The 11,908-nt window shown below is 49.1% G+C and overlaps 2 protein-coding genes across 2 annotated transcripts; both read right to left on the minus strand.

Annotated features, from left to right (window-relative positions):
- Window positions 1–2,870: 2,870 nt before the first annotated feature.
- On the minus strand, window positions 2,871–3,822 carry PFICI_10256 (uncharacterized protein; the record flags this gene model as incomplete). Its single annotated transcript, XM_007838837.1, has 3 exons — window positions 2,871–3,051; window positions 3,156–3,620; window positions 3,785–3,822. 3 exons carry the CDS (start codon window positions 3,820–3,822, stop codon window positions 2,871–2,873), a joined length of 684 nt encoding a protein of 227 aa, XP_007837028.1.
- Window positions 3,823–8,172: 4,350 nt separating this feature from the next.
- PFICI_10257 (uncharacterized protein) lies at window positions 8,173–9,307 on the minus strand (the record flags this gene model as incomplete). Its single annotated transcript, XM_007838838.1, has 3 exons — window positions 8,173–8,286; window positions 8,486–9,012; window positions 9,121–9,307. The coding sequence occupies 3 exons, from the start codon at window positions 9,305–9,307 to the stop codon at window positions 8,173–8,175; spliced, it is 828 nt and encodes a 275-aa protein (XP_007837029.1).
- Between the last annotated feature and the right edge of the window lie 2,601 nt (window positions 9,308–11,908).

Consider the following 11,908-nt stretch of genomic DNA (forward strand, 5'->3'; position numbering starts at 1 on the left):
AAACTTCGAGATCTTTTTTAGGGCACGGCTGCCGGTTACCGCACTCTCGGGGGAAATCATGTCCTGGGCCGTGTGCTCCCAACTTTAAAATATATCAGGAGGGAGAAGCATAAAATAAGGCTAAGAGGGGGGAGGGAAAATAAAGGGAGCAAGAAAAGAGAGTTTTCTCTGACACAGCCCTGCGCGCTCTGCCTTGCGGGCGCCCTTGGTGACCCAGTCGGATTGTCTAGGCTGGTTCGGGGTCAAGAGAGGAGAAAGAATGGGAAAGAAAATATGACCGAGTTCTGCAGAGGAAAGGATCCAGGCAAGCATAGGGAGAAAAAAAAAAGGTACACAAGGAAAAGCGTGGAAGCATAATCCAGCCCTACGGTGATGACGCGCTGTTTTTTTTCTTTTCTTTCTCACGTACGCATCTTGACGATAAGCTTTTTTCTTTTGTAAAATAACCTCTGTTAAGCAGACCGCTCCTTGTTCCTCTCATTCGGGGTTCTTGTGCTCACCACCACCACTTCATATGGCGGAAGGGGGTGGGGGGTTAGAAAAACAAATCAGATAATGGCTATAGGCTATTTCTACTCTGTTGCTCCCGAATTGACTAATTATAGGCTTATCCAATGGGAAATTACAATTCTGTTGCGGCATATACTGCTCCGCCTTGTGTTTTCTCGAAAAAGTCGGGAACTACAGTTTTTGATTATTTCCTTGCCTTACCTAGCGGAAAAACAGCATGATTTATCACTCCCTCACCCATTATGCGTGCTTTCGGAGCAAAAGATATGAAGTGAGCACTTGGTGAAGCATGTAGAGGTGTGTGAGCAAGTATCGTAGGCATCATGTGCTTATAATGGTTGATAATCATTAATTGTTTTGTCAACTTGACTGGAGGAAAGCCGAGGTTTCCTATATTTCTTTCAGAGTCTGTATACTGGACATTTATTTGTCCGGCCACTCATATTTCGGTATCGTTTAATGCCAAATCATTTCGGCCATTGTTGTGGCTGCTCCTATTGCTGTAGAGGCTACTGCCGCCGCCGCCGCAACCTTTTGACTCAATGTACCTGTCCAGCTTGTGATCAAGTACTGTGTGAATCACTCTGTATAGCCTCCCGTTCGTATGGGGATATCGTCTGTCCTAGTTCCATTACCCATCATGGCTCATTCAGCTGTCATGAAGCCTCGAGACCTGATACCAGATAGCTTTCTGTGATATCATTTATTTCGATCAAAGATGACCATCTCGTTGGGAAAGAATAAAAAACAGTCGGAAAAAAGGTATTTTTCCCGGTATTCTTTTTTTTATTCTTGCTTGTTCCCCCCTAAAGGCGTAGGCTAGATGCAATGGCCTGCGTCTCGAGGGCATACTTTCTCTAGGGATCTGGCGTACACATGATGGCGGATAGACAACTTTAAATTTGGCGATAGCGGGAGAAGAGAAAGGGGCTCCCCTTTGGGAGGTGACAGGAAAGAAGAACCAAAAACGTCAGGGTCAATTAACCTCACGAGAGTTTGAGACCACTTCACACATCTACCAGACCCTCCTTCTCGTTCCCCCATTTTGCAACGGTCTGGTCCACCCCTCTTTCGCCATTCTGTTTTAGTTTCCGTCAAGGATCAGCTACTTTTTTCTGTTTTGGGGGCCGCAAATAGATTGGTTTCTCACCACGAATCCCCTTTCCCCCGTCATTATGCGAGATGTCAGCAGTAAGATGGGGAAAATCGCCGGTAGATGGTGAGGCGTCATGGGGGAAACGGTACGGGAAGGGAAGAGACTAGCTACTCGCTATCCAAGGCGAGTAGTGGGAGGTCGAGGGAGGCAAGAGAAGGTGGAACCAGCCCCCTTATACCTACTCCGGGCTTTTGCTCGTGATAGAGAGTTCCCAAATATGACAAAAGGGCAGATACATGGGAACATTGCCCAATATGTGAAACGATAGTAGCAAGTTTAGAGAGTCACATGCGTGACGCGTCTTGTTGAAGAGAGGGACCGTCGTAAGTACAGTCGTAGGCTCTTTCATCAGGCAAGTATACCTAATACAGCCAGACTACTACAGAGCCAATCACTTTTGCTGGCACGTACATGCAACGACCTCTTTTGGGCTGGCTCATCTGATCGATCTTCGGTCTGTGGCCGAGCCCGCCTCTAGGCTCGGTCGGAATGGAACTCGGAAGCCCACGAGGCAAGAGAATGTGATGCAGCGGATGAGGGGGAAACAGGGTCTAGTTGCCGGCTCTTCCATGATACCATGAAGTTGGCCCCATTGTTCCTTTCTAAAGTCCGAAAGAGCCGAGTTTCTGATGTTTTTGGTAGACTCGAGTCTCACGGCACAATGATGCCGAACAAACGCACAAAGATGGTCCATAACAGTCCCCCCCCCTACTCGGCGTACTTTCGCGATTCTGGATATCATTTGTTTTCTTTACCGTTTTCGCCGAAGTTCGCCGAGAAATCAGTCTGATCAGAGAGAATGAGATGAACTATGCTGTCCTTGAATCTCATCATCATTCCTGCTAGCTATTGCTAGAGATGCCAAGGCCACCTATCAACGGCGCGGGCCGCGGAAAATGCCAAGCTTCGCTGCCAAGCTTCTACTAACAAAGGAAAGAAGATGATGATGCTGACGCTCAAGTTTCACTTGCATGATCGTTTGTGCGGAACGGGCATGGAACGGGGTGAGGTTGATCTTCAAAGTACGTGTTTTTTTTTTGCCCTTCACGTTTGATAATGCCAATTATATGTTTTCCAAGACACTCGATCATGGAAGCCATGTCCATGTATCATAGCACGTGAGCAGAGCTGTAGTGAAATTCTTTTCAAAGCGCTGTTGCATAGAGTGGGAAAAGCGCATATTCGCCCCAAGATATCACAATTACTAGAGCAAACCACAAGATAGATAATTTCTCCATGTCTTCTTTGGTGTCACATGGCCAGACTTTTCCGAGTATTGCCCAATAGACTGACGGGCATCGTCATCCTTACTCAAGGCAGGGTCTTCGGCGACACTGATGGATTCGATTTCTAGCCGGAAAGGACCTTGCTGTTCTCCAAAAAAGCTATTCACAATGTTAACCAGTGGATGAAGAGGAATGGGAGAAGAAAAAGAAATAAAGAAAATAAAATAATGATAATTCCAAGAGTGGATGGATTTGACACTAACCTCCGCATCATTATGCTGACCCGCCTCACCGATTTCAGATCCAGCGGCTCGGCGTCTGACTTGGGCTTGCCGCGGTACGTGGGCTTGAACGCGGACCAGGGCACAAACGCCTTGTGGTCTTTTTCATGGGTAAAGTCATACTCCCAGCTGACGGTGCTCTGCTCGCGGCCATCCGGGCGCTTTGGCAGCTCCTGGTCCTTGAGCGTGAGCGTGTACTTTTTGCCGTCGCCGCCGAGCAACTTGAGCAGGATCCCGTCGCCGCGCGACAGGTCCCAAGGCCCTTGGTCATCGGTAGTCCGCTGGGACGCAAAGCCCGCGCCGCCTAGAGTCTTGATGTCTAGGTTGCCGCGAAAAATGGCCGCCGAGACCTGGGTGTGCTGCCCAGAAGTACATTCGAGGTAGGACTGGCTTTTGCCCCCGCGGACGCGATCATCAGAAGACGTCCAGCATCGTGCATCCCAGCCTCTTTGTGCGTAAAGTCAGTATAGTTTGTCGTCATCGTCATCATTACTGCCAAAAAGAGCTTTTTGGGGGGCCATGCGGGCTTTGCCATTTTTTCTTCTTCTTCCTCCCTCTTCAAAGGGCAGCAAGCCAGACGCAATCAAGGTGGAAAGAAGAGATACACTTACGCGGCTCCACCAAAGAGGTCAAAGTGGTATGGACTCATGGTTATCTGGGTAATAGGGAAAAAATGCTTATCGACAAGGGCGAATAATAGGATCAGAGCCAGAGCCAAAAGCCTGAAGCCTGAAGCCTGAAGCCTGCCAGCCAGGGTTAGCCGTCGTCTCACAGGCGCGCGTCTGTCCGAGCCCCGGCTCACTCTAAACAATTGCACTACTTGATTGGATCAAGGGCCGCGCGAGTTTTCTAGAGCTGTCAGATCGTCACTTGCGTCAAATGAAGTCGCTCCCAATTACCGCCCGTATGTACACAGGTGAAGAGGACGTCGTCAATGTCGTTGCTCTCTCGTTTGCCGGTTTAGGGTTTAGCAAGGGCGAAAAAATAAGCCCGGGGAGACCCCCATCTTTTTTCTTTTTTTTCTCGGCTGCTGCTGCTTAGTAGATGATCTCATCGAAACTTGATCCGCTCCGGGATGTCACTCTGGCGCCAACCGGGGGACTCGGCCGGAGAAGGGGGGCTGGCATTTGGCTATCGGCCGAACAGTCCAATGACTCCAATCAAATGAATGACTGAGAGCAAAGCCCGGACAATCTTGATTTCTATGGAAGCTTAAGTCAAGTCTGGACGATTCCATATTTGCAACGGCTTACAGATCCAAATATCTCGCTATGCAAAATACGACCATGACGGCGCCATGCATGCCCATTCATTGCAAATACTATCATTTTCAGGCTTCATCTGCGCCAGTCAAAGACCCGGTTCCGGTTCGGGTAAGTAGCCTTTTGCTCCAATATACTTTAGCGCACATGGAATTGGTAATTGGCTGTCTTGCGGACGTGTCATGGCCGCCTGTTTTCTGCTCTACTGTATACACTACGGCACGAGTCGAGCTTGGAGGTTCATGATTGGCAGGGACAAAGCACGACGTCGTTGTCGTTGTAGTCTTTGCTGCTCTCTGTCTCTTCGGAGTTGTGCTCGTTTCCTCTCTCGATGGCTTGCCTGCTTCCTCGCTCACGCTTGTACCATTGCCAATTTGCTACTCCACGAGGCCCCGACTCGTCGCTCGATAGTCTGGTGGATTCGCAAATTTGGAACTTCTTGCTTACAGTATAGTTTACTATGCACATACTCTCTTCCCCCAGGTTGGGTAAGAAAGAAAGCCAAGCTTTGTAAGGGGGTCCGCTCGGTTGATCCTTGGTCTTGATACTACTGCTTCCTTACCCGGCACTCGCTGCTCGTCAGAACTCTGTTCACTGGGCAGCCTCCGTGCGTAGTGTTCCTACGCGACAAATAAAACTACCGCTACCTTTTGGGAGCACAAGGAATATCCAGTGTAGAATAAATGAGGGGATTTTTATTGCATTCTTTCGCTTTTCCTTTGCAGTGCCACTTACGTGATCATCTAAGAGCAATCCATCCAAAAACTCCTTTGCTCATTCGGCAGTCCCCAATAGGCCAGACCGTGAGGCTTGCCCATAGACAAGTCTGGGCCCGCAATCAAGGTTCAGCATGTCTCATCGTCTTGAACAGGACCATGTGGCAGATGGGGGCCAAGGTAGAGAAATGGAAGGAGGCCACATGGAGGGACAAGTCAGGCGAGGCGGGTTGCTGCTCTATGCCTTTTGTTCGTGATGAATATTTCTCTTCCCCCTATATTGCCACGCTTGTTTCATCTCCGGGTCTAGTCATGGATGGTCAAGAGGGCATGATTTAGGTGCACACATATGTTGATGATCATGTTGCTATTGTAGTTGATCACGGTTCAGGCAGAGCGACTGGCTGATTGTCGCCGTGTGCCTGCCACATTACCAAAACAGACAGGTCCGAGCCAGAACAGCTCAGCCCTATCAAAAGGGGTCCGGGAATGGGAGGGGGGGAAGAGATTCAGAGGGAAAAAGGTGTTGCTATTGGCCTCCGCTAAAACGCGGCCGACTGTGGAGATAAGTTTGTGAATCCTTTCTCCTGCTTGCATCCGATAATCCAAGGTAAGGGGGACGAACAGCATATTCTCTCTTCCTAATCGTCGAGGCATGACGAAGATCATTTCTGAGTATGGGCCAATGTTATGGAAAGTCTCGCGGCGGATTATCATCAGACGATACATGACAAGTCTTCTCTTGGGTGTTGGATGGATGCATACATGAGTGAGTATAGCCTCGTACTCTCCCCCCCAACACCAACACCAAGGAGCGGAAACGTTTTGCATGTGCCGCTTGAACGTGTCAGGAAACAATACCTGGAAAAGTCTCCGGAGGTGCTTCAAAGACAAAAAGTCTCCGGGGTGCTGGGAAGGGGAGGGGGGGGGCTGCTTGCATCATTCCGTGCTCCTTTGACAAGAGTGATGGTTTACTGAAACCCTGCGTCATGTACGATAACCAGCGGCCGACTGCCCCGGTTTATTTTTTGCCCTTCCCTTTAAACTATAAACCCTAAACTAGTACAACAAGCACGATACCTGCCACCAGGCTTGCTGCTGGGCTCCATGACCCTTACCGACAGACACATACACCATGTGGGAACTGGCAGCTTTTGGAACGGTAGCTTCGGGGGTGGAAGGCAGAGCCAAGCTTCTTATTGCAGAACAAACTGCCACAAGATTCCAAACAGGATTGGCTGCCGTGACTGAACTATCGTGAGTACCCTTGCAACCAACTTGCCAAACCAAGAGGATAAAGTCCGTAAAGTCCATGGCGTTTGACTTGATGCACAGCCGCCGCGCCGCACTTCTTCTTTTCCATAACAAGTACCTGCTTCGAGGGTATCGTATAGAATTAGACATTGCAGAGCATCAATAAATCAATAGTAAGATAGGGCCATGTGTCTTTCCTTTACAAGTACATGTAAATAGGTACGACTAGCCGTAGCCAGCCAGCCGGTTCGGTTGGGCTCTGCGCTTGTTTTCGCTTTTGCTGGGATGTGCAAAGTTCCTCGCAGCCGTTGGACGGGGCCTAGCAAGAGCCAAATGATCGATGATCAATGCGGTACCCACGACCGCGCCCTTGGCTAAACAGTTTCAGGGTCCAATTCCAAGGATCTGCCGTGTCTCTATTCTAAGTCACTTCTCTTTCCCTCCCTTTCTAATGAATGTTTGCTACGTAATAAAGAAAAACAATGTCATCGTGTTTAAGCTTTCCCCCAGCGTAAGACCTGTTCTTCATGTATGCTTATCCATGTCCCATCTTTTTTACATACTTGCGGTGTCAAGAATAGAGAAATCAAGGCGAAGCCACAAGGTCTATTGTAGTCGTCTCGAGGACCGTTCGCAAAGAAGGGCGCGCTGTGATTCTCCATCCTCCTCTCCCAATCCCGCAACAGCCGGACCTAAACCTTGTCTTTTCCCAAGTGTCTTCAAGTTCTAGTATACCGCCCAACTCACCCTAAAACGGCGCGAAATTTGGATAGAATAAAAAGGGACCTAGGGCGTCTATTGACTTTTAACTGTATTTGGATAACCGAAAACGCTCTCAAATGCCGAAATACCGGGATTTCTCGGTATTTCCCCTTCTCTTCTATCTGTGACTTGTGTTATCTTGAATACACTAAGGTATACACACCCACATAGACACCACGAGATACCATAGAGCAAAAGCCAGAAAAAGTCCCGAGCTATTCAAATGAGCATTGCGTCACATGTGGTCAAAATAACACAAGACAGACGCGTGTTTTTGCTCGCGCCTTTGTAAGCTGCCTCGAGCTTGCATAGTATCATGGAGGTGAATGAGCACAACGGAAACGTTCCAGATTATGTTGGATAGTAGCGGAGCAGCTCAACCAAGATGTCATTGTAATATGCAGGCATTTTTCTTTCAATGCAATACTTTTGAAGATCACATTGGGAGCAGGAGATTGGAGCTTGATAATTGGTTGTATAGCTTCTCCCATTTTTCTCATGTAGCTAGCCTAATCTAATGCTCTCCTCCTCTGTGAGAGCGACAATTTGCAGCTCCTTTGATCTCCAAATCATGCTCCCCGCCCTTGCTTGTCTTCTTGACCGACACCCAAAAGAGGTGATAATGATAAAGAGAAAAAAAAGGAAACATGAGAGGAAAAAAGCCAATGCCACTAACCACCCCAAGTATAATGATATTTGCCCAAGAATCCCGCAAGGTCGAGCACTTCGAACCCAAAGCAAAATTTTGCGCCTCCGCTTGCCATACATAAGCTCGTAAAGAAGTAGTAATGAAACATGAAAATATAAAAAAAAAAACGTAAAAACTTGGGCAAGAGAAGAGAAAAAAAAAACTATGTCCAAAGAAGTTGTGATGGTGTGAACACATCTTTGTCTAATAAACCCCTTTTCCCGTTGTTTCCTTTTAAACCCCTTTTCTATACTGTTTTGGAAGGGGGGAGGAGGTCTTTTTTTTTCTTCTCTTCTTCTCTCTCTTTCAAAACCCGCTCATTGTTGTATCATGTTGGGCGAGTCTGGCATTGATAGCGGTGTGGTTGGGTACTCATAACCGGAATCAGAGCAGTTTGCCGAGTGGTCGAATGAGTGGGAAAGAGGCGGTGTCTGAATGAGTGGGAATCCGATCAGTTTCTTGTTCCTTTTTGTTTTGTTTTTTTTGTGATTGTTTGGTTTTTTTTTTAAATAAAAATCTTCTTTTCGTCTCGACACCCCGTGCTGAAAGAGAGAGATGGGGAGAGATAGAGAGAGAGAAAGATATTCATCGATGGTGATGATGGGAGCTATGATGGCGCACATGACTCACATGAGGGTTGGAGCTGTCGTATGGGTTCTGACCACTCATATCAATGCCTGGCAGGAAGCCGTAGTTCATGTAGGGCGACAATGACTCCTCGGGGTACGATTCCCTCTTGATGGCGTCGTTGAAGTGAGTAATGGAGGGCAGCGTCGAGGGCATGGTGGTGGCCATGTAACTAGGGTACGCCTCGGCCGTGGTCATGGTCTGGTAGGGCTGCGCGGCACCGTAGGGAGGCAGCAGCATCTCGTCGGGCGGCGGGTAAGAAGAGTACTGGATGAATGGTGGTGTGTGCGAGCGTTCTCTGTCGTCGTATGGCGAAGGAAACATGAGCTCGTCCTCGTGGGTCATGGGCGGCGTAAACTGGGGCGCTTGCACTGGCTTCTGGGGCGCCGGAGTTCCCTTTTGCGTCTTAACCGGGGACTTCTTCACATTCTTGCTGGTGGTCTGCTTCTCTGGTCCACTGGCCGGTGGGGAGCCATCCGAGGTGTTGGCGCGTCTCTCCAGGTCTTCCAAACGTCTCTTGAGCTTCTTGCCTGTAGTGGTTTGTTAGTCTTCTGATTTTGCTGCCCCCGGATTCTCGTCTTTTCTCCATGTACATGTGTAATGTATTGTTGCTCGGAATATAGAGAAGCTTCACGTACGGTAGTTGCGTTGAGCGATCCGGTTCTGGATCCTCCGGCGCTCAGCAAGATCGGAGATCTTGGTCCAATCCTCATCGGGGTTTGCGGAACTGGAAAAGGCGCTGCTGGTGCCGTGGGCGGGATATTGCCGTGGTGGTGGTGCCTGAGCGGCGGCATAGGTATATTGGTGTTGCGACATGGCAAACATGTTGGTCTGAGTTTCAAGCAGAGATGGCTGCCAATCCAGTTTGAAAGATGAGTATATGAATAGCTGTTACACACACTCGGGCAGAGTGAGCTCAGTTTCTCTGTTGATGGTATACAGTGGTATAGTAGATAGTGTGCCGGTAGTCAAGTGTGGTGCCTTGGTCAAGTTTCCTTTTCGTCAAAGAGATGTGATATTTGTATAGTCTTTCTTTCAAGTGTCTTTACTTGTTGATATGCTCAGAATGAATCTGAATGTCAAGGCTAGGACTGGATGAGGGTAGAAAGGATGGGGAGGGGATTCAAGATATATACATGAAGGCCGAGCAAGTGACGAGACAGCTACTGGTGTAAATCCTTTGACCAGGCAAGCTACCACGACTACTGGATACATGGATACATAGCTACGTACATGGGGATGTGAGGGTCTCGTAGTAGCTAAGGTACGTACATTATTTTTGGGACCTTTGGCGTAAGGCCATCCACTCAATCACTCAGTTACTTACTCACTCCAGCAGGGCTCGTGGGTCTTTGACGGCCGCTGCAGGAGAGAGAAGGGACCAAGTGGGTGGACGTTCATCTACGTACCTGCTAAGCTAGGTACCTTCGCTACATACGTAGATACTCTGGCCCCCCCTCCTCCCCCCCTTGCCCTACCAGGACAGAAGAACGTTTTTGGCGCACACAGCCAGCGCCAGCCCAGTATGTACTGGTGGTAGTCAAGGTCGTCGGGGCCGGTACATGGGCAGGAGATGGGGTTAATTGGGGCCCATCCATCACTCTAGTGCCAGTATGAGCAGCATGTACGTAGATCCCACGGGTGAACGAATGCGAAGAGTGTGTGTGGATGGGTAGTGTCGATAGGTACACTACCTGGCGGACTGGACAAGAGGAGGAAGAAGCAGGGCAGTGTATTCCGTACCGACAATACGTATCTACTTTTCTTCTGGACAGGGGTTCCACGATAGCTGGGGACTTTACCTTTTGACTTGGGTGTGTGTCTTGTCTTGGCTTTTTTGGGTCCTTTGCAGTCCTTCCGCCTTTTCGGACTCGACCAAAAGGCTAATGCAACGTTCTGTGCGTTTGCCAATGAGGTGCTAACCCGCGCCGCAATTCCCAGGGCTCCAGGGGGGGTGCCACGGTACGTAAGTACATGTCCTACGCTACCTACGTATGTACTTTGCCTGGGTACGAGAACAGCGAACAAGGGGGGGGAGGGGATCAGTCAGTCATTCGGTTGGTCGGATTTTTGATCGGTGCCAGTCAAATGGGAAGGGAAGGGAAAGGAAAACACAGAGGGGAAAGAAAAGGGAAGGGATGTGAAGCAGGGATAACTGAAGGTACCCAAGTATTTTGCCTGGTATTCCCATGTCGGGTCTTTTGGGTCCCGCACACTCGCCATTCAACACAATACCTACCTCACTAGCAACTGCTGTGCCTCGTGGATCAAGAGGAAAAAGTTCCCCCCCCAATCCTGCCCAGACAGCGAAGAGAAGAGACATAAAATCGAAGGGGTAGTTTTTGTTATTATTATTATTCTCAATCAGGGCTGTTAAAGCGGCGGTGACTCTCTTGACTCCATACACCATCCATGCTATGGCAGAAGAATAGGAACCGCAGTACGTATTCCTTCCCATTACACACGCTACTCTCTAGGCTCTGCTCACTAATGCTACCGAGCGGCCGAGCGGGTCCATAGGGCTAAGTATTTTTTTCGTTTCTCTCCCCGTCTGTCTGTCTGTTCACACAATGTTGATGCCGCCGCCGCCATCGCCCGCCAGACTGAATCGTCCCCCGTCGTTTTCCCAGTGGTGATTGAATGCCGTCACTATCACTCATCTGTACTCATCTCGGCACTAAACCAAATGGCTCGGCCATGCGAATTGGGAAACAAATTGCCCTGGGCTGCCCAAAATGCCCACCCACCAAGATGAGACCCCCCATACCTACCTACCTATCTACCTACCTGCTGCCTACTACTACTGCTCCTCCGGCAGAGATACACTTTCACGCCATGACTTTTTGGCTACCATTTGACTTCAAAGGGCGTGGCATGGTCCTTTGGAACCACTCACTAGCTCGCAGGCAACGGCTATTCTTAAGTGCGCTCCTGAATGAAGCATACCTAGATGCTACCCCAAGACCACATGAAAAAACAACAACGTAGGAGAGCCAATGTACGCCTGCGTGCACAGCAATTCAGCCATATGGTCCCGACTAGGAGGGTGGCTTAGATCCCCCCAAGCAGCGGCCGCGCTGTAGTGTCATGCATGCGCGTATCCAATGTACGTCCTGACTGACTGAATGGATGAATGATTGACGAGAAGCTGGAAAGCATCGTTACAGCAGACAAAGTGACATTGTTTTTCCTTTTCCTTCCGGCGGAAGCATCGTTTCTTCGCGCTTGTCGTCTTTTATCCTATTCCGTACTGCTGTTAATCCTAGCAGTCATATACTTGAGAAACGTTAACCACAGACTCTAGCTTTGCATTGCCTACATCCGCCGAGGTCCCGTACTTCAGCCACTCACTTGGCGGCATTGCTCCATTGAAACGTCAAACATGGTAGGCACATTATTGATGCACACAGATAGCAGTAAACTGGA

The sequence above is a fragment of the Pestalotiopsis fici genome (assembly GCF_000516985.1).
Source record: "Pestalotiopsis fici W106-1 unplaced genomic scaffold PFICI_Scf_7, whole genome shotgun sequence".
NCBI lineage: Eukaryota > Fungi > Ascomycota > Sordariomycetes > Amphisphaeriales > Sporocadaceae > Pestalotiopsis > Pestalotiopsis fici.